The 20,744-nt window shown below is 52.2% G+C and overlaps 2 protein-coding genes across 2 annotated transcripts; one reads left to right on the forward strand and one right to left on the reverse strand.

Annotated features, from left to right (window-relative positions):
- Positions 1-1,730: 1,730 nt before the first annotated feature.
- VOLCADRAFT_109954 (uncharacterized protein) lies at positions 1,731-3,735 on the reverse strand. The gene is made up of 5 exons (XM_002955184.1): positions 3,621-3,735; positions 3,455-3,535; positions 3,162-3,339; positions 2,802-2,878; positions 1,731-2,439 (listed from the first exon to the last, which is right to left on the reverse strand). Exons 1-5 carry the CDS (start codon positions 3,624-3,626, stop codon positions 2,290-2,292), a joined length of 492 nt encoding a protein of 163 aa, XP_002955230.1. The 5' UTR covers positions 3,627-3,735; the 3' UTR covers positions 1,731-2,289.
- Positions 3,736-7,278: 3,543 nt separating this feature from the next.
- Positions 7,279-19,158, forward strand: VOLCADRAFT_96075 (uncharacterized protein; the record flags this gene model as incomplete). Its single annotated transcript, XM_002955125.1, has 10 exons — positions 7,279-7,587; positions 8,691-9,012; positions 9,617-10,884; positions 11,404-11,448; positions 13,214-13,294; positions 14,298-14,652; positions 16,352-16,707; positions 17,134-17,446; positions 17,793-18,064; positions 18,577-19,158. 10 exons carry the CDS (start codon positions 7,279-7,281, stop codon positions 19,156-19,158), a joined length of 3,903 nt encoding a protein of 1,300 aa, XP_002955171.1.
- Positions 19,159-20,744: the final 1,586 nt, after the last annotated feature.

The raw sequence follows: 20,744 nt of genomic DNA on the forward strand, positions 1-20,744 counted from the left end.
ATCCATAAAGGCAGCTTCTTGCGTCTGCCAACTACGACTTAGGTGAGCATCGCATGACAGCTAATAACTACTAATGCTACTGTCGGCAATCCGGTAATCGGCATTGTCAACTTCTCCGTGGATTACACGTCTCTTTATTCTGGGTGAGGCCGATGTTACTGTAAATAACATTTCCCTACAAAATCGTAAAATCGTGATCATCACGCACTACTGGTTAAGGGGTTGCTTTAAAACGTTTGGAAAGAAGTTTGTAAACTGCCAAGGTACAAAGTCATCGACGATGGATATCGCTTTCTTTATCGACTTACCCTCCGTGTTGGCCCGGTTTAGCCCACCATTGCACGCCAGGCCGCAATGACAGTCCAACCGCTTTGTAAGTCGCAAAGACTTAGCCTTCGACCTGCCCTTAGCGATTAATCACCCGATGTAAAAAAACCTCAAACGTCACATCCTGCGCTAAGCCCCCGTGGACCCATGGAGGTCCTGTGAAAGGCAGTTGAGCCTTTTTTTTAAAGTCGAAATGGCAAAAAAAACTCTGTACAGAAAACCGACTTAAGAGCACTTAGTAGCATGTCAAGCAGAAGAAGCTGAGCGCGTTGAACGAGGGCATAAACCCTCTTCCTGGCTGAACAATATAGAACAGTTTTAGAGCATTGAAACATCGCACAGCCCTCGTGACTGTGTCGCATTCGATAAGCGATCTTTCAGCACGGCATTGCTGGCCAAATGTCTTCCCTCTGTACTCATAGCCCCAAGTACACAACCGGTCTGATACCGCTGAACTGTGACATCCACCCACCATCCCTCCGTGCTCCAGTGTCCCCCCGCATCCCAAACACCTCTCCACATCTTCTGCGCAGGAAACAATACGCCAGGAAGAAGGTTCCCCTCGGACCAGCACTGTGAGCGACGCAATGAGTCAGAACTCCGCATGCATAGAGTGTATGTTTGGAACGTAGCTTGTTCCACCAAAATTTCCCCGCCTTTCCCGCCTGCCTTACGTCTGGTAATTTATGGCGGTTACAAATATGTCTCCTTTCCAGATCCCCTTCCTTCCCTGTGCCTTGCAAGTGCGGTTTTCCCTACCAAGCAACTACTGCCTTCAGGCGAATGTGCAGTACAGAAAGCAACCCTTGAGCAGTTCCATCTTCATGGCTCCGCGTTTCGGTTTGCAGCAGGTTAGCAGGTTAGCAGGCAGGTACAGGGTTGCACACGAACGGTATAAAACAAGACACACACACACACACACGTGCACATGGCCCCTCTGCCGTGGCTCCATATCAGTTCCGCGCGCCACAATACAACTCCTAGCACACGTATTCCCGAAAGGACAAAGACAGTCCGATGGATGGATGGACTACCTGGACCCCACCAGAACGTACTCTCGCGGGGCAACCTGCTGCTAGCCGCGCCCTCCGGCTGCACTCACAGCGCAAAAACACACGCCATTTCTCCTTCACCGTCTTACCCCCTACAGCCATCCTACGCGGGGCTTGGCCCCGTCTGAAGCCCGGATTAAGTGTGGCAAAACGGTCTGGGGAACGGTGCAGCGGGTAAGGAAGAAGCCGCCTTCAATTTCCTGTCCTGCCTTGGCCTCGTGGTGGGGGTGTTGCTGTGGAAACCCGAACAAACGGCCACCCCATGTCCAGATTGAGTTTACCCAGCTGCTATGAAAACCTGACACGGCTCGGGTCTTACTCAACTGCTTATCTTGTACAGCAGGAAGGCCTGAGGTCCTTCACTTACATTTGCTCTCACAGTCTCATGTTACGTACGGGTCGCGGCCATACACACACATATGCAAAAGCAGTGAACGTCTGTGGCAGCTGCTGCTGATACCTTCACTCCAAGAGGGATGCCTTTAAATCCAACATCATCTAAAAGGCAAAGTCCCCGATGCCCCCGTACATGTGTACGGCATTCCGAAACCTGCTTTCATGCCCGTCGTCTGGTGCTGTGATGGCCTCCGATAATGAATAGCCGCTTACTTACTAGTGCTACTAGTGCTGTACTTTAGCAATGGTTTGAGCCCGAGTGAAACACGGGAAGGCAGGAACAACGTTGTCGTTATCGCGAACAACGCTACAAAGAACGGGTAAAATTACCAGTAGGTTGATGAACTTGCGACACAACCAAGCAATCCAGGACAACGGGCCCTAAAAGATTGACCATCAGGCAGCAAGTTATAGCGCATGCAACTGGCGCCGTATGACCTCCGAGTGCTTTGCTGTACGGGGCGCTTTGCTGTACGGGGCGCTTTGCTGTACAAAAAACCTTGAAAGGGCTTATTTAGGAGCCGCGGTACAGCTCGAACTTGGACTCAAAATTGTAGATGCCAACACTGGCCGCAGCCTTTTCGCAGTAATCGCTCCACTCGGCCTCTTTGAGATCCACATTGTCGTACTTGGTTCCTCCCGCACTAACGACGCGCCAGTCGCCCTGAAATTCCAAACACAAAAATTCCAATTTGTAAAACGCACAACTCCAACTCCAACTCCAGAAGCGGCCTGAGTGTCTCCCCAGCTTGACAAAACATGAGAGCGCTTGCAGGCGAGGGTGCGGGTTCCACAACGGCGGGGGGCGTAAGGGGCTTGCAGATGAGATCACGGCAGAAAGAGAAACTGCCGGCATTGAGGATGGATGGACGTCTGTTGCCGATCCAGGCAAAACGTTTCAAACGTCAAACGTCTATCTGTCTGTCTGCCTGCGTATCTGCTTGTGCTATTGCAAAAAATTATACAGTTTCACATGTCGGTTCGAGTCATTTCGCAGTTTCGCATGTCAGTTCACTCGATCAATACCTCTGGGTGGAAGGCGATGGGGTCCAGTCCCCGGCACTCAAACGCGATGATGGGAACAAACTTGCCATCGTCGTCGGCTGCGTTGCGGCGGAAGCGAGAATGGGAATGGGCGTGGAGTGAGTCCGGCGGCAGCACAAAGCCAGGCGTGGGAGGACTGTACGGCACGGCACTACTGTTGTTGCGCACCTCCGACTTTTTGAGCGTCCAGCAGCTAAAGTCGAATATACGACCTATTCCCAGCGCAGAGCCGGCCGATGGATTTCGAACAGGGGAGTCTGAACTTTTCATGTATGGATGGCCCCTTGCTGTTGCCTTAGCTATCAGCGCCGTACAGGAAGCCCTTACTCCCTCGGCGCTTACCTGTGTAAGGCCGAGTAACGCCCTTGATTTCCTGCACGTTGATGCTGGCCTCCTTCTTACTCCCTTTTGCAAACTTCATGACCAAGTTTGCCGTTCCTTTGCTGCCCGACAGCTCATGTTGCTCGGTCGAGGTGACGTAAACCCCTTTTTTCTCCTCAGATCCTGCGCTTTCCTTGACCTACATGCCCGTTTTAGTTTGCAACGGTTTGCAAAGTAGTCGGGTTGCCCGAACCACGAGCACCGGTCTTGGCATTTGCATTACGGCATTCACAACTCTATAACGAGTAGCTTACGTCAAGGCAAAAGTGGGAACTTGAAGGAATTGACAGGCTTTCCACGTTCTCCAATTCAGCCCGGATGCTTAAGAGAAACACCTGTCGTCCAGGATAAGTACACTTACATAAGGATTCGAGTACTATATCATAAAGGGACGTTTGGAGATAATTATGTGTCACTTGCCGGCATCTTGTCTTCCCGGCCACCGCACCACGAAGCCCACGAGGGCGCAATAATACGATCCTATGCTATCGGCTCGAGGTTACCACCAGAAGTCCACAAAACAAAGTATATGGCATTGCTTGGCCTCTCCGGGCAACTGGGGGAAGGCGTCCGCAGGTAAGGATGCGTGGCGTCGTACATCGATGTTGCACTCAGCTGCACCCAGCGACCCTTTTTTGCAGGGTCAGGACTTCAGGCATTACACGGTCACAAGCTTGCCTCTGTTTACATGCACCTACTATGCATTTGAAGGATTCGCAAGGAACAACAGCTTGAAACAGCTTTGCCCTATTAAAACGACACAAAGCTATTGCGCTGGGAAAAGCCACACAGGATTAGTACACACGCCACAAAACCCCGCTGCAGATTCCTTCCATCGTGCGGGCGTCGTCGTGCTGCGCCCGCGTGCTGCCCAAACGCAGTTGGCCGGTGACTGCTGCGCATTTTGCCTTCCACGACGCGAACACGTGATGCAATGTTCCGTATGCAATGTTCCGTAATGCAATGTTCCGTAATGCAAACCCAGCTTCTTGCGTCCAGAAATGCACGCTTAAGCTTCAGTGGGCAGATTATCAACCTTTTTTAGGTGAATAGGTGAATAGCTGAATACACAGGGCCAGCTGTCTAATGGTGGTTCGTTGGTTACAGGTTGAGAGACATAGACATCTGGCGGACGTGTGTACACGATAGGGTGCTCAGTTCTCATTGAACATGTCGTACACTCATGTTCACTGCATCCAGTGCGTTATAATTCTGTGCCACGAGTATGCATGTATATATGTGTGTCTGTGTATGCGTGTATGTGAACGTATGCTGTCACAGTGAATCCAAATGGATTCTATATGTTGTTGTTGTTGTTGTTGTTGTTGTTACATGGTCGTGGGTGCGTTCCCCGTACCTGCAAACCACCCTAGTACGAGCCAAGGGCTCAAGGGCTGCCAAATCGCCTATAAGCACCATCCTACCTCGCACTTCCAACGAAACAAGTGATGAAGGATACTAACGACCAAAAGGAGCGATAGAGTTGCGGTGGGACCATATGCGTTCCAGCATCATTGCCAGGCGTTCAGGTTCCCACTTCATAGCGTCCTTCATATGCTCGAAGCGTGGAAAGCCCATATCAGATCTGATTTTGTCGTACACCGGACAGTCCAGCAATATGTGTTTCTCATCCTCGATATGGCTATCAGTGCCGCAGCAGGGGCATGCTCCTCCCTAGGTATATAACGCCGTCCCTTACGCGCTCTGTTAGCCGCCAGTGCCCAACAGCAAAGCCTAAACTGCATAAGCTTGCGATTCGCTGAACGCGGGATAAACATTGTGATATGCGGGAGCACCTCCTTCCTGCCCGCTTGCTCGGCCGCCAGACCCATCCAATGCTTATACTTCGCCGGATTCTATATACCACCGGTGAAGAAACCTCACCCTACACTGCAGGGACCCAAACCAAACCCACGCATACATCTGTCTGTCTGTTTGTATGTTTATATGTTTGTATGCATATATATAGTATCCACGTATGTTTAAGTGTAAAGCTGCCGTAGGTTGCTTTTGCCTGTTTAATGGTGTAATTCACCATTTCAACAAGGGGCCGCACTCTACACAGCCAACCGCAACTTTACAAGGAAGGGGAACGCTACAATAAACAAGCGCAGCAAGTAGAGAGTGGGGAGGTACAGTTGGTCCTTGCAGAAAGAAAACTCCTTATACTCCTAGTGGTGTGTGGCGCAGCGGAAAGCCCCGATAAGGGAGGCATCTTATTGCCGTAGGCGACAGACCGTAGTGAAAACCGACAAGACCATCAAGGCATTCCGCTGCGCCATAGCTAAATGCGGTGGAGGGCAGCATGGGGGCCGGCCCTTCTTGGCCGAATGGGCAACGCTACATGGAGCAATCGGGGAAAGTTGTAGTTAGTTGAAAGCGTACGCGCGACATGTTAATATGTCCATGGTTTGCCTTAGGATTTCACAGATGTGAGCAGAAGGCAAGCAAACGTCGCAACGCCATAAAACGTGCCATGCCCGCGTAGCGCCCCAGAGTAACCCTTAAGTGTGGTTTGTGAAACCGGAGATGTGCAGGCGCGTGTGAGGGTTGCCTAACAAGGAATGGTTGCACGGTTGTCGAACCGAACAGGACATGGGATGTAGCTTAAAGTGTACAAAAAGTCTGCTTGGATTCAAGTGCACGCGGTCAAATAGAGTGCGCAATGTTCTCAATCAGCGGGCGTGATGTGTCACATTTGCAGGCACGGTGTTAGATGCGGTTAGTTTCTAACGAGCATCCGCTTCGGGTTCACCACAGCTACCTTGGCCACAATATTTGTAATGATTACAGATTCTAGCGCACATCGCGGATTCTTAACCTGTCCATCTTAGCGTGCATACGATGGCCAAGTTCGACTTCGATAGCGCCCTCCTACGGCGTGATTCGACCGTTTTCCCAACGTTTCAGCTCCGTTTCCTTGAGATTCCAAAATGGTAGCCAAACCGTTTTCGAAATATGTTTTTTATTACGTGGGAAATTGCTTTGCGAAGTAGGGACAAAAACGGAAACAGGTGAATATGCGGATTGAGAGACAATGAGGACGATTATATTATAAAGACATAAGCTCCGTCTAAACGCTGATCTGCATCGTGCATCATGGCTGGCTTGCCATCGTGCACTTTAGGGGTAGTCGATCGCGGAACGAGCATGGCGTTGTCTTCACAAGATCGTTTACAATAGGTAGCAAAAGAGGGGCAGGTATTGATGATTTAAAGGTCAAGGTAGCAGAAGACATTATCCTGGCGGGGAAAGAATGCAGGTAAAAAGCCCACGAATTTGGAACGAGGTTCCGAGGTTCCGGATCGAAAACATTCAGCGGCACTTGCACGGAGGTGTACTAAGCCGAAATCCTGGGAAGCCCATTTAAGATTCAGAACATTAACATGTTGGTAGCAAATGTCTTGCATATCCATTCACGTCCATTCGTGCCTCATTACGTTCCCGCAATCTGCACTTTCCAAATAGGTTTGGTATTTATTATCATGTATGATTTGAAGTAAGACGTTCACCAGCTTTTCAATCCTATTACCTCTGGATCGCATCTCTTGTCGTATGACTATAGTACGCCGGAGGTAAGGAAACATGATGGCTAGCGCGCAGAAACACTGTAATACCTCTTTTAGTCTGCTAATAAAGTATTCTGCGTATTTACTTCCTAGCGGCATGGCACTATGCATTCGGACCCTTGGGGATCAATTTGAACGGCGGCCATCGGACAACGTCCACATACACCCCTTCAATGCATGCAGGTGTTTGATTCCTTAAAACGTGTTTGTTAGTCTGAGCTGTGGTAACGCAGTGGAAGATCCTCCCTGTGGAACTGGCGCAGTGATGACTGTCCTCGCATCGCTCCAGCGATGCCTCGGGTTAGGATTCCTCCATGTGGCCATATACTTTGCAGCATTGTCTATAAGAACAGCAGGTGTTTTATGCCAAGTTGTGGACAGTAACCAGCCAGGAAGCGCCACAGGTAGGCAACGACATGGACAGCATCCGCCGGCCTACATAACTTGCTACCACCGCATAATCCCCGTATGCTAAGATATATCCCTCATTCTTATCCAAAGGCCGATTCATGATCCTCATGTCGTCACTACCGGTCGGTGACCTCAGCCAGTACTACCTCACCACGGATGCCGGCAGCATGTACAGGCTCGATTTTTGTGACGGCCTGAAACTGGAAACCATCGCTCCGAACTCTCGCGTCACAATATCATATAGCCGCATCACCGACGGTGTGATGTACTCGTGCCAGCAGCCGCAGCAAGTTGGCGTCCGGCGTGCGCTAATGGGCGACACCCTAAGCACGCCAGACAAGCCCACGATCTTGGTATACGTCGTGACGCTTTGTGGCTACGACGTTGGGCCTGCGGCGACGCCGGAAGTGAGTTTTTCACCAGGCTGAGTACGGCATCATGGCACCACGTGCGATGCGAACTGCTCCTGATGGCATATTCCAGACGGCCGACCGGCCTGGGGGTTTACAAACGATGCGGTTGCTTTCTGCGACTCAGCGAAGCAGCAGTGGTGCATTTCTTAGGGCTCCCGGTAATGGCGATAGAGACACAATTTGGACCACTTACTTGCAGGTATTCCTCAGTGGTAACATGTATCTGCATGTGTTGCTCATAGCACCGTGTAGCCTGGGTACCTGCAAACATGCGAGAGATGTTGGCATGTCCTCGGGGAGGATGTGTCTCAGAGCGCTAGTGTGCTAGTCCAGTCCGCCAGTCCAGTCCAGTCCGCCAAGTGCGGGCGGACTTTTGGCTGCCAGAAGGAAGTTGGCTATATGGTTTCCGCACTGACATAAGGAATTGCGAAATGACTTAATGAACAGACTCTTACACCTTAACACCGAATACGTACCAATGTACGGCGTTGGAAGCCTGCGCTTACATGTCCACATGCGCTTCTGTCAAATAGATAGTAAACCTTGGCCTACCACAAGTTAAGCGGGGCTTGCTAGGGTTTTCAGTCAGTTCAGTGACAGAAAATCGACAGAAAAACCTTCGCTTACCCAGCTTAGCTTGTTAAACCTACCGGTATCTGACTATGTGTTATGTGACATGGACGGCGATGCGCCTGCCTGGTATCTGCGCGCGCTTGGGCCAGGGATCTCAGCCTCGCGCATGCTGTACGGACCTGCAGGAGTTTCGCAGCAGGCAGCAAAAGTCATGCGACGTTTCCCATCTTCCCATTTTTTCCCAACTCAATGGAGGGGGGCGCAGTGATGTCATGAGAGGTTGCTTTACAGTCTGTTTCCGGTCTTATTAGCGCAACCGGCCTTCCAAAGATTTGGTACGGCTGGGCCGCTGTGAGGTTAGGGTTTGCCGGGAGCTATGCCCAGCTGGTCAGCCGGAGACCGTAATAATAATCTTGTCTCATGCATCCCGGGCAATGCCTCTCACCTTCCTGAATTCCAAATTGCCGCCTCGTCCCCGACTCTGCTATGTGCCTGCTATGTCCTGCTGTTGCCCAACCCCGCAGCAAGTTACCAACCTACTCACGGGTGACGGAAACGGTCGTACACTCGCGAAATACTACGACGCATGCTCGTACAAGCAGGTCTCTTTGAACTCCGCGCAAGTCAAGGTGCTAGGGCCTGAGGAGATCCCTTGCAGCGGCAGCTTGAATCTGCCCTTCACATTTCCCTCGGGCAACATTTTCGACACCAAGTCATGCAACAACGACAACATGATCAAATGGCACTACTACCTCGATACAGTGGCGGCACGTCGTGGTATTACAGCCACGGACTACAATCATAAAGTGATACTGCTCCCGCAGGGCTATATGGCGCTATTCCCTGGTGAGTACGGCCGTACTGCAGGGTGTCGTACGTGCGCTTTGCACCGGGAGGGAAGTGGAGCGGCCAGGGGCTGTGATTGCAAGATGTGCATTACAGTGCGGCGGGCACGGGTATGCGTGGCAAATGTAGTTGCGGTGTTGCTGCGGCTGTGGGGGCTGTGTGAGATGTGTGTTCACGGCATGCAGGGCACAGCGTCCAGTTAGTTGGGGCGAAGGCAAGCTAGATGAAACTCTTTAGTATCTCGCCCGGGCAGGGCTGCCGCCACACCGGCTGATGGCGCCTTTTTTGCGCGTCCTTGTACAGTTACGAAGTTTGCCGGTGCTAAGGTATATGTCATGAACTTACATGAACTTATTGGCCCGAGCCCTAAAGGGATTTGCAGTTGAGCCCTGAGCCCCGAGGCCTCGGTCAAAAACAAAACCTGAGACCCCGACACACGTGCCTGACGTGAAGATGTCCCGCTCCTAGCTCTCAGCTCTCAGCTCTCAGCTCTTAGCTCTTAGCATGCATCAAAAGGTTTTCTCCACTGACATTTGCCACTACCTGGCAGCGCACTACAGTGCACGACGTAACGAATTAACGGGCCCAACCTTCATCCATGCAGGCTGCAACGGAGTCTCTGGCTCGGCCTCCATTGGGCCATGGCTCCGAGAGTACAGCGATGTCAACAAGTTCGGCACCGGTCTCGTCTGGTGGGCGGGTGACAGCTTCGGTAGCCTTGAAATCTTGTTCCATGAAATCGGCCACACCTTGGGAATGGCTCATGCGAGTGTGCCTGATGGCTGTGATCTGATCGACCAGTGCGACCACACCTGCCCCATGGGCGCCATCGGCGGCCAAGGCATCCGCTGCCTCAACGCGCCTCACCTTGACCAACTGGGATGGGGCCAGCCCTTCAGGGATCTCTCCGACAAAGATTTCCCCACGGGAGCAAAGCAGCTCCTCACCATACCGCCCCAGATGACAACTTCTCGAAGCTTTGTCCGGTTAGATTTTAGCCCCCGGCCCGGCAGCAGGAAGCTGTATGCCGCTGCGCGCATCAACACACCGCCATACGACCTGCCGTATGGCATTAACCAAAACGGCCAACCGTTCATTGTCGTACACTCATGGAACGGCACATCCACCAACAAGTACGTACGCACGATTTTGCTGGCGGACGTGGAGCTCGGGGACATGTTCGTGGATGACGTCAGCGGGCTGGTGATTACCTTTGTCGATTGGGATGATAAGAAGGGTGCATCGGCCACGTTCTGCCGGAGGAAGGGCCCCAAGGAAAAGACCTGCGGAGACGGCATCGACGACGACTGTGACAATCTTGTTGACGAGAATGACCCGGATTGTGCCGGCAGAATGCCAGGCGGCGCCCAATCGGACAGACCGGTGCAGGCGCCAGCCACGAGGTCGCCATCGCCACCTCCGCGCGGGGCCTGGGGGGGAGCTGTACGGCTGCCACCGCCGTCGCCACCTCCACCCAGCCCACCGCCGCCACCTCCACCCAGCACACCGCCGCCGCGGAGGCCCCCACCGCCTAGCCCATTGTCGCCGTTGCGGCGCCCGCCATTTAGCCCGCCGCCAATCAAGCCGCCGCCACCAGTGTTTTTACCCACACCGTCGGTTTCCAGGGGCTTTCCTAAGCCGCCGCCGCCATTGCAGTCATCGAGCATCGAACGACCCTTCATCATTCGGCGCCACCCATCGCCACTGCCGCCCAGTCTTTCTCCGCCACGGCTGCATAGTCGGAGCCCGCCGCCGCCATCGTCTTCGCCGCCGCCTCCGTGGATTTTCAATCCGCGCCCGCCGCGGCCGCCACCTAAGGAGGGTTTCAGCTGGGACTTCACCTTGACATGGTCACGTAGTCCTCCGCGGGGTGTAAGGAGAACTCAGGAAGTCGACCTGGCCCCGCCGACACCACCACCAGCAACAGCAGAAAGCTTAGCAGCATTTTCAGCAGTAGCTGAAGCGGCTGACGCGTCTTCTTCCAGAAGATCTAGGAAATTGGAGTAGTCGCCAGAGGAAAAGTCAGAGTTTCAACAAATCGGAATTCAGGACCATTAATAGGCAGGATTAGGTGAGGAGGCACGAAAATATCCGGAAATATGAGCTTACTTTGCTAGCTTAGCAAGGAGTTATTTATGCAATGATGCAACCGCAGCATCGACGATGTTAACTTAAGGCAGCTCTTGTTTAAGAGGGAGATTTGGTTTCCTGGTACTGAAGAGATACATCTAGTAATACTGCGCCGTTGAATTGTTCTCGTCTGCTTGTTTATTTGTTATTTGTTTTTTGGATGCACTTTGTTTTTCGGGAGGCATATTGATTGCTTAGGTAGCTCTGGATTGCGATGTGGCGGGCGCTCATGCATTGTGCACCCTCTGCCTGCTTTCTAAGGCTGCCGTTCGTGAGAAGCTATTGCTGTTCTGTCAGAGAGTCGTTGTGAGTGATGGTGGTGATCTTTGAGATTGGGGCGGCAATGGCAGAAGGTCAGTTCCTACAGCTCTTGCCGCCTGTTTCTTTATTTGTCCGCACGCGCGCGCGTCTCTGCTCACCCATCTGCCGTTTCGTCTGTTGTCCGTCCGCGATCTGACAAGATGGGACGAGGGTCTTGCGCAGCCGGAATGACTACTGAGTGCAATGGGATGGTTGGTGTGGCTGCTCTCGACAGACTAACCGGGACACACATCCCGCGATGCCGAAAATTTGAACAGACAGCGACAACTTACAGTGATAATCCGCTTCACGCCGCCGTGGGTGTGGGAGATGTAGGGTAGGTATTCATATGCCGGACCGCGTACATAGAAGCTGGTCATTAGTCGTGTGAACTTAGGGACGCAGATACACGCCAAGCAAAATCACTGTTGCAGCGTTGTGTCGGTGGGGGAAAAACAACACACAATCACACACACACACACACACACACACACACACACACACACGCGCGCGCGCGCGTGCGTAGACATGGAGAGCGCTGGGAGTGTAGTCCTTTGTTCTGCAGTGAACAAATGCAATGTTCCAAATTGTTGGCGGCTTGTAGTGATAGTTGTTGTTGGCAAGTTACATTAGCTAATAGGCGCGGGTTGCTTGTTGTTTGGCATGTAGCGCTCGTTTACAGCTTTGCCTCCCTGCATCCAGTGCAGCCTTAGGCCTTAGTTGGTGGAAAGCCAGTACAGGAGTCTGTGAAGATGCCAGGCAAGGCAGAGAGTTGTGATCTGCAGCCTCTGCAGTCTCTGGGTAGCGACCACGGCTACATACGGATGGCTATGGTGGCTAAGTTCACTTATTCACTGCTGCTGCGCCAACTGCCCGATGCAGCGTCCCTAGCTAACGAGGTAGCTTCCAGACAGCCATTCCGCCGAGGACTGATAGGTTTGGCGGAGTGTCTTATCTGCACCTCTTCGGCTATACATTTGATGGGCGGGGGTGCGTGCAAGGCCGACGTACATGCAGAGTAGTTGCAGGCTCGCGGAGAATTGTGCCAGTAGTGTGCAGTGTTGTAGTAAATAACATTTCAACGACCCAATTAAGTATGAGTTGGCCATAACAGCGCATACCGCATGTGTTTATAAGGGCCTTAGGCAGCTTTACAGGTTAGGCAGTCAGTCATCCGTCATCATCCGGGCCGACTTCCGGAAAGTTAGTTCATTCAGAGTTCATCCATCCCGCAGGCGCCGTGGGGGCCTGAGATGTTAAGCATGTATGTGTAACAGTTTTTTATGGTCACCTCAATCTCTGATTCCGACGGCATGCAACCGTGGAGCTAGAGGCATGCTCCTTCCAATCATAGTGCCAAGTACGGCCCCTTGCAGCAGAGCGCGCGCGTACGTTGATTATCGATCTGTTAGAAGACAGCTGACGTATCGCCAGCACCGCGAATGGTGCACAGGTGTCCTTGACCTTAGGTGCAGGATGGGAAAGTGGATAGTGGAAGCAGGCTTATGTTGGGAATGTTAGCAGTGGCGGCAAGGATAGTAAGCATTTGCTTCTGCAAGTACAGCATTACGGGTGCATGAGGCTACTTGCAAGCTGTATGTATGTATATGTGCATTTATGTATGTATGTGTGCATGTATGTGTGCATGTATGTTTATATGTATGTATGTATGTATGCATGCATGCTATATGTTTGCCCGGAATTGTGCAAGGCCAGGGAAACGTTGGCCCCCCTGCTTGTTTTGTCACCTATCTTCGCTGCCCGGACCCAGCTTTCCGGAGTTATCTGGAACAAAGCAAATTCCGCCACGTACTGTGTGGACGCAGAGGCAGGCGGTGGAAGCATGAAGCGCGTGCGGGGGGGGATTGCAACACGTCCCTCGCGGCTCGGTCTGACTGCATGATGAAATCTGGTCACGAGCGTTAAATACCTCCTCATGGTCATTATAGTTTCTGGGCTTGGGTTAGAGCTACGGTGGAGTGTTGGTAGCCAACGACGTGGTAAGGTCAGGGGTATGTACCGGAACGTAACTCCCGTGAACCGCGGGTTTATCGCCCCGCCGTGTAGGGATTGTCGTGTCCCGGCATGTGCATCTAAGCACCGCTGTGAGCTGCAGGCGGGCTGACGGGCTGTGTAGGTCGGCTGGTTGGCGCGCGAGGCTGCCAGCTGCTGATCAGGTCGACATTCATCGGCCGGAGGTCAGAGATCCGTGACCGAATGGATGGAACTCGGCCCCTGGATATGCGAAGATATGCAACATCTTTGAAACAATCAAGAGGGTGGTTGGCTCGCTTCTGCCACGATAGCGCATGCTTTCCAGTAGTTTTTATAGTTGCGGCGTTTTATCGTATTATTGGAGGCTTGTAGGAATAGGAGGGAAAGGAATGGATAAACGGTTTGTACGGCGACTCATGGCCGTGGCTGACATAGCCAGAAGCAGAGATGCATTGGCTTGGGGGAAGGTGCCCTAGCGTGTTCCTTTTTTCAGTCTGGGCTCCTTAGGTACTTATTAGGTTATGTGGGGTGATTTTTGCATATGTTAGCAGGTGCGGGCCCTAGCAAATATTTTTGGCGGGCTTTGCAGCAACTCCATGTATGTGAGCTATGCCGGCATCCCCGGCAACAGATTTTCTTAGGGGCGGGGACCTGGCGGCGCGGCTTTCCGCCGTAAACGGGGACCTTACGAACTCCCCGGAAGAATGTCTAAAGTTTGGGTATAAGAAATTGCGCATATCTGGCGTTACTTTGACCTTGCATGAATCAAGACAACAGTAAGGAAATGCGACATGTATAATGAAAAGCGGGAATATCGAAAATGTTGGCATCCGTACATTGGCATCCGAACCATTTGCTAGGTCTCATTTCCAAATACAAAATCCTCTACGTACATAGAGTACATAGATAACCCCCTCGCTAAGTTTTTTAAGAAAAAAGAGGTCACAGTGGCACCACGTAGGAAGAGAGCACGCAAAGAGATTAACCTGAAGAAAACGGGCGGCCATGGATCCGGTGCTGGAGAGCCCAACTTGGACGCGGCTCCTGTTCCAGCAGCGGACGTCCATGAAGATAATACTGGCGCAGACTTTTCCAACATAGATGAGGAGCCGCAGGCAGAGCTCTCTGATGACGAACACGGCCCACCAAATGGCCCCCCAGAATCGAATTACGAAGCAGTTGCCAAAGTGTACCTTCAGCAAGTTGCAGCTGCAAGTAAAGCAATGAGAGGTTTCCTCGATGTTTGCCCAAGCATGGCAGCGACTATATCTCGCCAAAACAGCACGTCACGCTGATGCGTTTCAGGATGTGTGTTTGGCCTTTGGCGGTTAATCGACCGCACGGTAGGGAACGGTCTGCCCGGTGGTGCCGGGTCTGTGGGAACCGGCAAGATGAATGTCATGTGCTGCTAGATTGACCTGCGTATGCGAATGTCTGTTTGAAGCTTTGGGACCTGGGGGTTACTCCTGGGGACCGCATGATCGAGATTATGGGCGTCAAGGATCAACGCGGGTTAGCGCGCGTCCTGGACGACATTAGAAGATGCAGGTTGCAGGTTGAAGATTAATCAATCTGTTATTGTTGGGTATTGGCATTTTTCTTTTTTGAGTTCTTGTTTCCAGTTTGGCGGTTCATGAGCCTTTTGGCTCGTCTGGACCGTACAAGCTTGAAGCTTGTAAAACGTAAACGTAAAACGATTCTCTTTCCGCATTTCCGCCAATCTGGGCTTCGCTGCGGAAAGCGTGACGAAACCTATTTACGCAGGTTTCCGTTTCCGCAGGTTTCCGTTTCGGCTCGTTCCCTGGCTTAAAGATTGTTGCGAAGCTGAAAAATCCGGATCTGGCAATTATTACAAAAAGCTGACACACCCACAAAGCAAATATTGATCACAATATATGCTGTAATGTTATAGTTAGTAAACGGGCGTTTGAAACGCGTGTGAGACCATGTCGTAACTTCGGAGCTAGCGGAGCTAGGACTTGCGTGAACGACGAGTGGGTATGTCGCGCGATAGCCATACTATTTAACCGGACCAAACTATGAATATTGTAAGTCTAAGTTGAGATTGAAATTCCGATTCTTTGTGCATACGCCAGCGTCTCGGCGAGTTATGTCAGCTTAAGCTTCCCAATTGCTAGGAGCGGTCTTGTTCCCTTTCACACGCTTAATGATCGATTTCCTTCGACGTCATCTTGGCAGGTTTGGGGAGTCCAGCGATAGGTAGTTTGCACCTAAGGGTACATTTCCAATGCGGATTAAGGCCAGGCATTAGGGCACGGAAGTCCTTGGTACGAGCTTAAAACATAGTTTTGTTCCATAAGGGAACCAAAGGTTGAAAAGGCGAGGTAAGTTTGCCAATAACTTAGCCGTTTGAGCAAGTGTCAATGGAGGACAGAGGGTTAATCCCTGGCCTTAATCCGCAGTGGAAATACACTCTAACACTCAAAAAGATTCCGCATGCTGGTATAGAGAAACTCTCCCGCACGGAGCTCGAGGATTTTAATCTATTCGCTGAGTACATCCGCGGTCCTGGAAAAGGTCAGTGGTCGGTGTTGAACAAGACAATCACCTGTCGCCCGACAGTTATTTTAAACTTGCTAAAAGTCACCGGTGCCTACAAATGCCCAGCAGGTTCTTTCTATGCCCTTACACCGGTCTTGATACGTTCGTGGTCGCAGCGACCTCGCCCAACTTGAGGGACAATCATGAGAACATCAGCAATATTCACCCTTCGGGCGTCAGTCCTAATACTTACCTGCATTAGCCACCTTGGTCTTATATCCCAGGCGACATTTGATGAATCTAGCGGGACAGCGAAGGGTAAGCTCTGTTTCCAAATGGAGGCCGAATTCCCCAAAGGCGTCGGCCAGCGCCAATAAATCGAGAAGCTTTAAACTCACGCCTGTGACTACAGGAAGCTTACTGATGCTCATGTCGTCTATTCATGGCGGTCAAGACGCTTCGAAGTATTACCTGCGACAAGATGACGGACAAATGTACAGCCTCTCCTTCTGCAGCGAGTTGGGTCCGCTCGGCCTGGTATCCAATCTTCGGGTTCAGGTGAATTACAACCGCATTGAGGATGGCGTCATGTACTCGTGCCAAATTCCCGTTCCGCTGGGCGACGACTCGCCGTCGTCGACGCCGGTATCGGCGTCGAAGCGGCGCGAGCTGTTTGGACCCACCATCTCCACGCCCAAACGCCCCACCTTCCTCATATACATCGTCACACTCTGCGGTTTCAGTCAACCGGCGGTGGCTACTGCCTCGGTGAGTGTCATGCGGCGTCCTCCTGTGCCTTCTATCCTCTAAAGCCCTAGCATCACTACGCTCGTGAACTTGAGGGTTTAGGGTTTCCAATGCTCTATCCAATGCTATCTCCAATGCTATCTCGTAATCCTATTTACTGCAGTGCTATCTCAGTTGATCGTAATCCTATTTACTTCATGCCACAGCTGAGGTAACCGGAGTTTTAGATCTTGTTGCCAGTGCCCCGCAATCGCACGAATCACTGCGGTGCATGTATGCCTCGCGACTGCTTTAAATGGGAGGCCTGTTCGGGCTGGTTGTATGCTTGTAAGCAACCCACTCTCCATTCCTCGTCCCCATCTCAATTTATAAACCCCTGCCACCTAACTCTTCCGTTAGCGCGTACCTCATGCAGCTATAACCCATCCGTTTTCCTTCCATCCGCAGAGAATGCGGGACTTCTTCTTCAGAAACAACTCGATTTCTCTTTCGGGTTACTACGACACATGTTCGTACGGACAGATTTCCGTGCTACCAGAGCAAGTGGAGATTGTTACCGGGCTGGAAATTCCTTGCAATGGCACGTTGAACCTACCGTTCAGCTTCCCGACCGGCAATAAGTTCGACACACGGAACTGCGAGAACGATAACTTGCTCAAGTGGCAGTACTACCTGGATGACGTCGTATCGGACATGGGCATCACCCCGACGGATTTCCACCACAAGGTCATTTACTTGCCCCCAACCTTCGTCGGATATAGTGAGTCCGGGCCTTGTGGCTCAGGGGAATCGTTGCGCTGCTGGCATATCTCATACCCTTGGGCCTTCGGCTCGTATGGGTAGTTTTACAGGTATGGGGTCACACAACCCCAACCATGTATCACACACATATCTCATACGGCTTTCCCCGCCATTTCCCCATAGAGCTGCCGCTGTTCCTAGGCTGTTCCTTAAGCGCCATCGTGATATACTGGCTCCTTACTGCTAGCTCGCCAGCAAATACCGCGCCTGGCCCAAATCCTGGCACTCCATGGTCACGCTGTGTTATACTACGCTGTGCGAGTACATTACACCGGATGTATTGGCCACTCTCCACCTCCTTGCAGGATGCGACAACTTCACAGGCACTGCCTCCTTGGGCCCCTGGATTAAAACTGACAGCAAAATCAATGAGTACGGCACGGGTCTCATATGGATGGCCGGAGACGTGTTCCCGAACATTGAGTACTTCTTTCACGAGGTTGGTCACACCCTGTCTATGGGACACGCCACCATCCCCAACGGCTGCGATTCGAGAGACCAGTGCGACCACACCTGCCCCATGGGGCCCACGGACGGCCAGGGCATCCGCTGCCTTAACGCGCCGCACATGTGGCAGGTGCGTATTCGTCATGGTGCTACGAACGTCGGGTTGCCGTACATAAGGCAGGACGGCACGATTCACGGTTTTTACGATGTTAGGCAGGCGTGACGAAATCAGCGGATTGGACGGCTGCGTTCATGGCTGAGCCGCCCAGGCAAGGGCCTTTTATAAATGACGCCTGCTAGCACGAGTGCATCGCTAAATCTGTGAGGGAGAAGCCATCCCTCACCATTCCGCATGCGCATCTTCGTTTTTTGGTCTCGTGCGTTAGTTGACTACCGGTATTGTGTACGGTGTGCAGTTGAGAAAAGGTTTTACTCGGTTCCATTGCTTAAAGCTTGCCGCAACGGCCAGTCCCCCTTCGTCTTTTGCATACGCACTATCCGGGCCGAAACACCAGCTCACGGTCTTTTCCTAGGGCTCTGGTGCTCGATGTAATACCTGCTACTACTAACAGTCCAAGCCTGCCGCAAGCCCTGAAGTCATGCCTCTTGACTTTGGTATCGCCCCGCCTGTTTGTTATGCAGCTTGGCTGGAGTCAACCCATGCGGCGCCTCACTGAGTCAGATCTGCCGTACGGTGCCAGCCAAGAAATCTTGATCCCGAGACAAATGTCCACCAAGGACAGCTATGTGGTCGTGTCGGGAGTCAGGGGCCTGGTGCCAACTGACGCCATGTACTTTGCTGTCCGCATGAATGAGTACCCGTACGAATTGCCATTTGAGGTGAACGAGCCGTACATCGTAGTGCATTCGTACAACGGCACATCGACGGTGCCATACATGCAAACGGTGCTTCTGGGGGAGATATCCGTGAATAACAGATTTGTTCATAACACCTCAAAAGTGGTCGTGAAGTTCATTGGCTGGGATGCCGTCCGTGGTGCCACTGCGCGCTTCTGTCGCCGCTCGAGCACGCGAGAGCAGACCTGTGGCGATGGCCTGGACGACGACTGCGACTTTCTGCCGGACGAGCTGGACCCAGATTGTGCCGGCAGGCCTGTTACCGGCAACAGAGAGAGGCCGCCACGGCCTCCACCCCAACGGAGCTACAGACCACCAACGCCGAGGCCGTCACCACCGCGGCCTGGGGGTTTACAAACAGGGTAAACAGGATAACGGTTGCTTTCTGCGACTCAGCGAAGCAGCAGTGGTGCATTTCTTAGGGTTCCCGGTAATGGCGATAGAGACACAATCTGGACCGCTAACTTGCAGGTCCTCAGTGGTAACATTCATCTGCATGTGTTGCTCATAGCACTGTAGCCTGGGTACCTGCAAACATGCGAGAGATGTTGGCATGTCCTCGGGGAGGATGTGTCTGAGAGCGCTAGTGTGCTAGTCCAGTCCGCCAGTCCAGTACACACACACACACACACACACACACACGCGCGCGCGTGCGTAGACATGGAGAGCGCTGGGAGTGTAGTCCTTTGTTCTGCAGTGAACAAATGCAGTGTTCCAAATTGTTGGCGGCTTGTAGTATAGTTGTTGTTGGCAAGTGGCATTAGCTAATAGGCGCGGGTTGCTTGTTGGTTGGCATGTAGCGCTCGTTTACAGCTTTGCCTCCCTGCATCCAGTGCAGCCTTAGGCCTTAGTTGGTGGAAAGCCAGTACAGGAGTCTGTGAAGATGCCAGGCAAGGCAGAGACTTGTGATCTGCAGCCTCTGCAGTCTCTGGGTAGCGACCACGGCTACATACGGATGGCTATGGTGGCTAAGTTCACTTATTCACTGCTGCTGCGTCAACTGCCCGATGCAGCGTCCCTACCTAACGAGGTAGCTTCCAGACAGCCATTCCGCCGAGGACTGATAGGTTTGGCGGAGTGTCTTATCTGCACCTCTTCGGCTATACATTTGATGGGCGGGGGTGCGTGCAAGGCCGACGTACATGCAGAGTAGTTGCAGGCTCGCGGAGAATTGTGCCAGTAGTGTGCGGTGTTGTAGTAAATAACATTTCAACGACATAATTAACTAGGCCATAACAGCGCATACCGCATGTGTTTTATAAGGGCCTTAGGCAGCTTTACAGGTTAGGCAGTCAGTCATCCGTCAACCGGGCTGACTTCCGGAAAGTTAGTTCATTCAGAGTTCATCCATCCCGCAGGCGCCGTGGGGGCCTGAGATGTTAAGCATGTATGTGTAACAGTTTTTTATGGTCACCTCAATCTCTGATTCCGACGGCATGCAACCGTGGAGCTAGAGGCATGCTCCTTCCAATCATAGTGCCAAGTACGGCCCCTTGCAGCAGAGCGCGCGCGTACGTTAATTATCGATCTGTTAGAAGACAGCTGACGTATCGCCAGCACCGCGAACGGTGCACAGGTGTCCTTGACCTTAGGTGCAGGATGGGAAAGTGGATAGTGGAAGCAGGTTTATGTTGGGAATGTTAGCAGTGGCGGCAAGGATAGTAAGCATTTGCTTCTGCAGGTACAGCATTACGGGTGCATGAGGCTACTTGCAAGCTGTATGTATGTATGTATGTATGTATGTATGTATGTATGTATGTATGCATGCATTATGTTGCCCGAAATTGTGCAAGGCCAGGGAAACGTTGGCCCCCCTGCTTGCTTTGTTACCTATCTTCGCTGCCCGGACCCAGCTTTCCGGAGTTATCTGGAACAAAGCCAAGCCGCCACGTACTGTGTGGACGCGCAGAGGCAGGCGGTGGAAGCATGAAGCGCGTGCGGGGGGGATTGCA

The sequence above is a fragment of the Volvox carteri genome (assembly GCF_000143455.1).
Source record: "Volvox carteri f. nagariensis unplaced genomic scaffold VOLCAscaffold_49, whole genome shotgun sequence".
In the NCBI taxonomy this organism is placed as follows: domain Eukaryota; kingdom Viridiplantae; phylum Chlorophyta; class Chlorophyceae; order Chlamydomonadales; family Volvocaceae; genus Volvox; species Volvox carteri.

What these genes read in the sequence shown, in the direction of transcription:
- VOLCADRAFT_109954 (XM_002955184.1), bottom strand. An exon ending in GTTCCCACTTTTGCCTTGAC is followed by an intron (nt 3,340 to 3,454) that starts GTAAGCTACTCG and finishes ACGGGCATGTAG; the next exon opens with GTCAAGGAAAGCGCAGGATC. An exon ending in CCATCGCCTTCCACCCAGAG is followed by an intron (nt 2,440 to 2,801) that starts GTATTGATCGAG and finishes TTGGAATTTCAG; the next exon opens with GGCGACTGGCGCGTCGTTAG.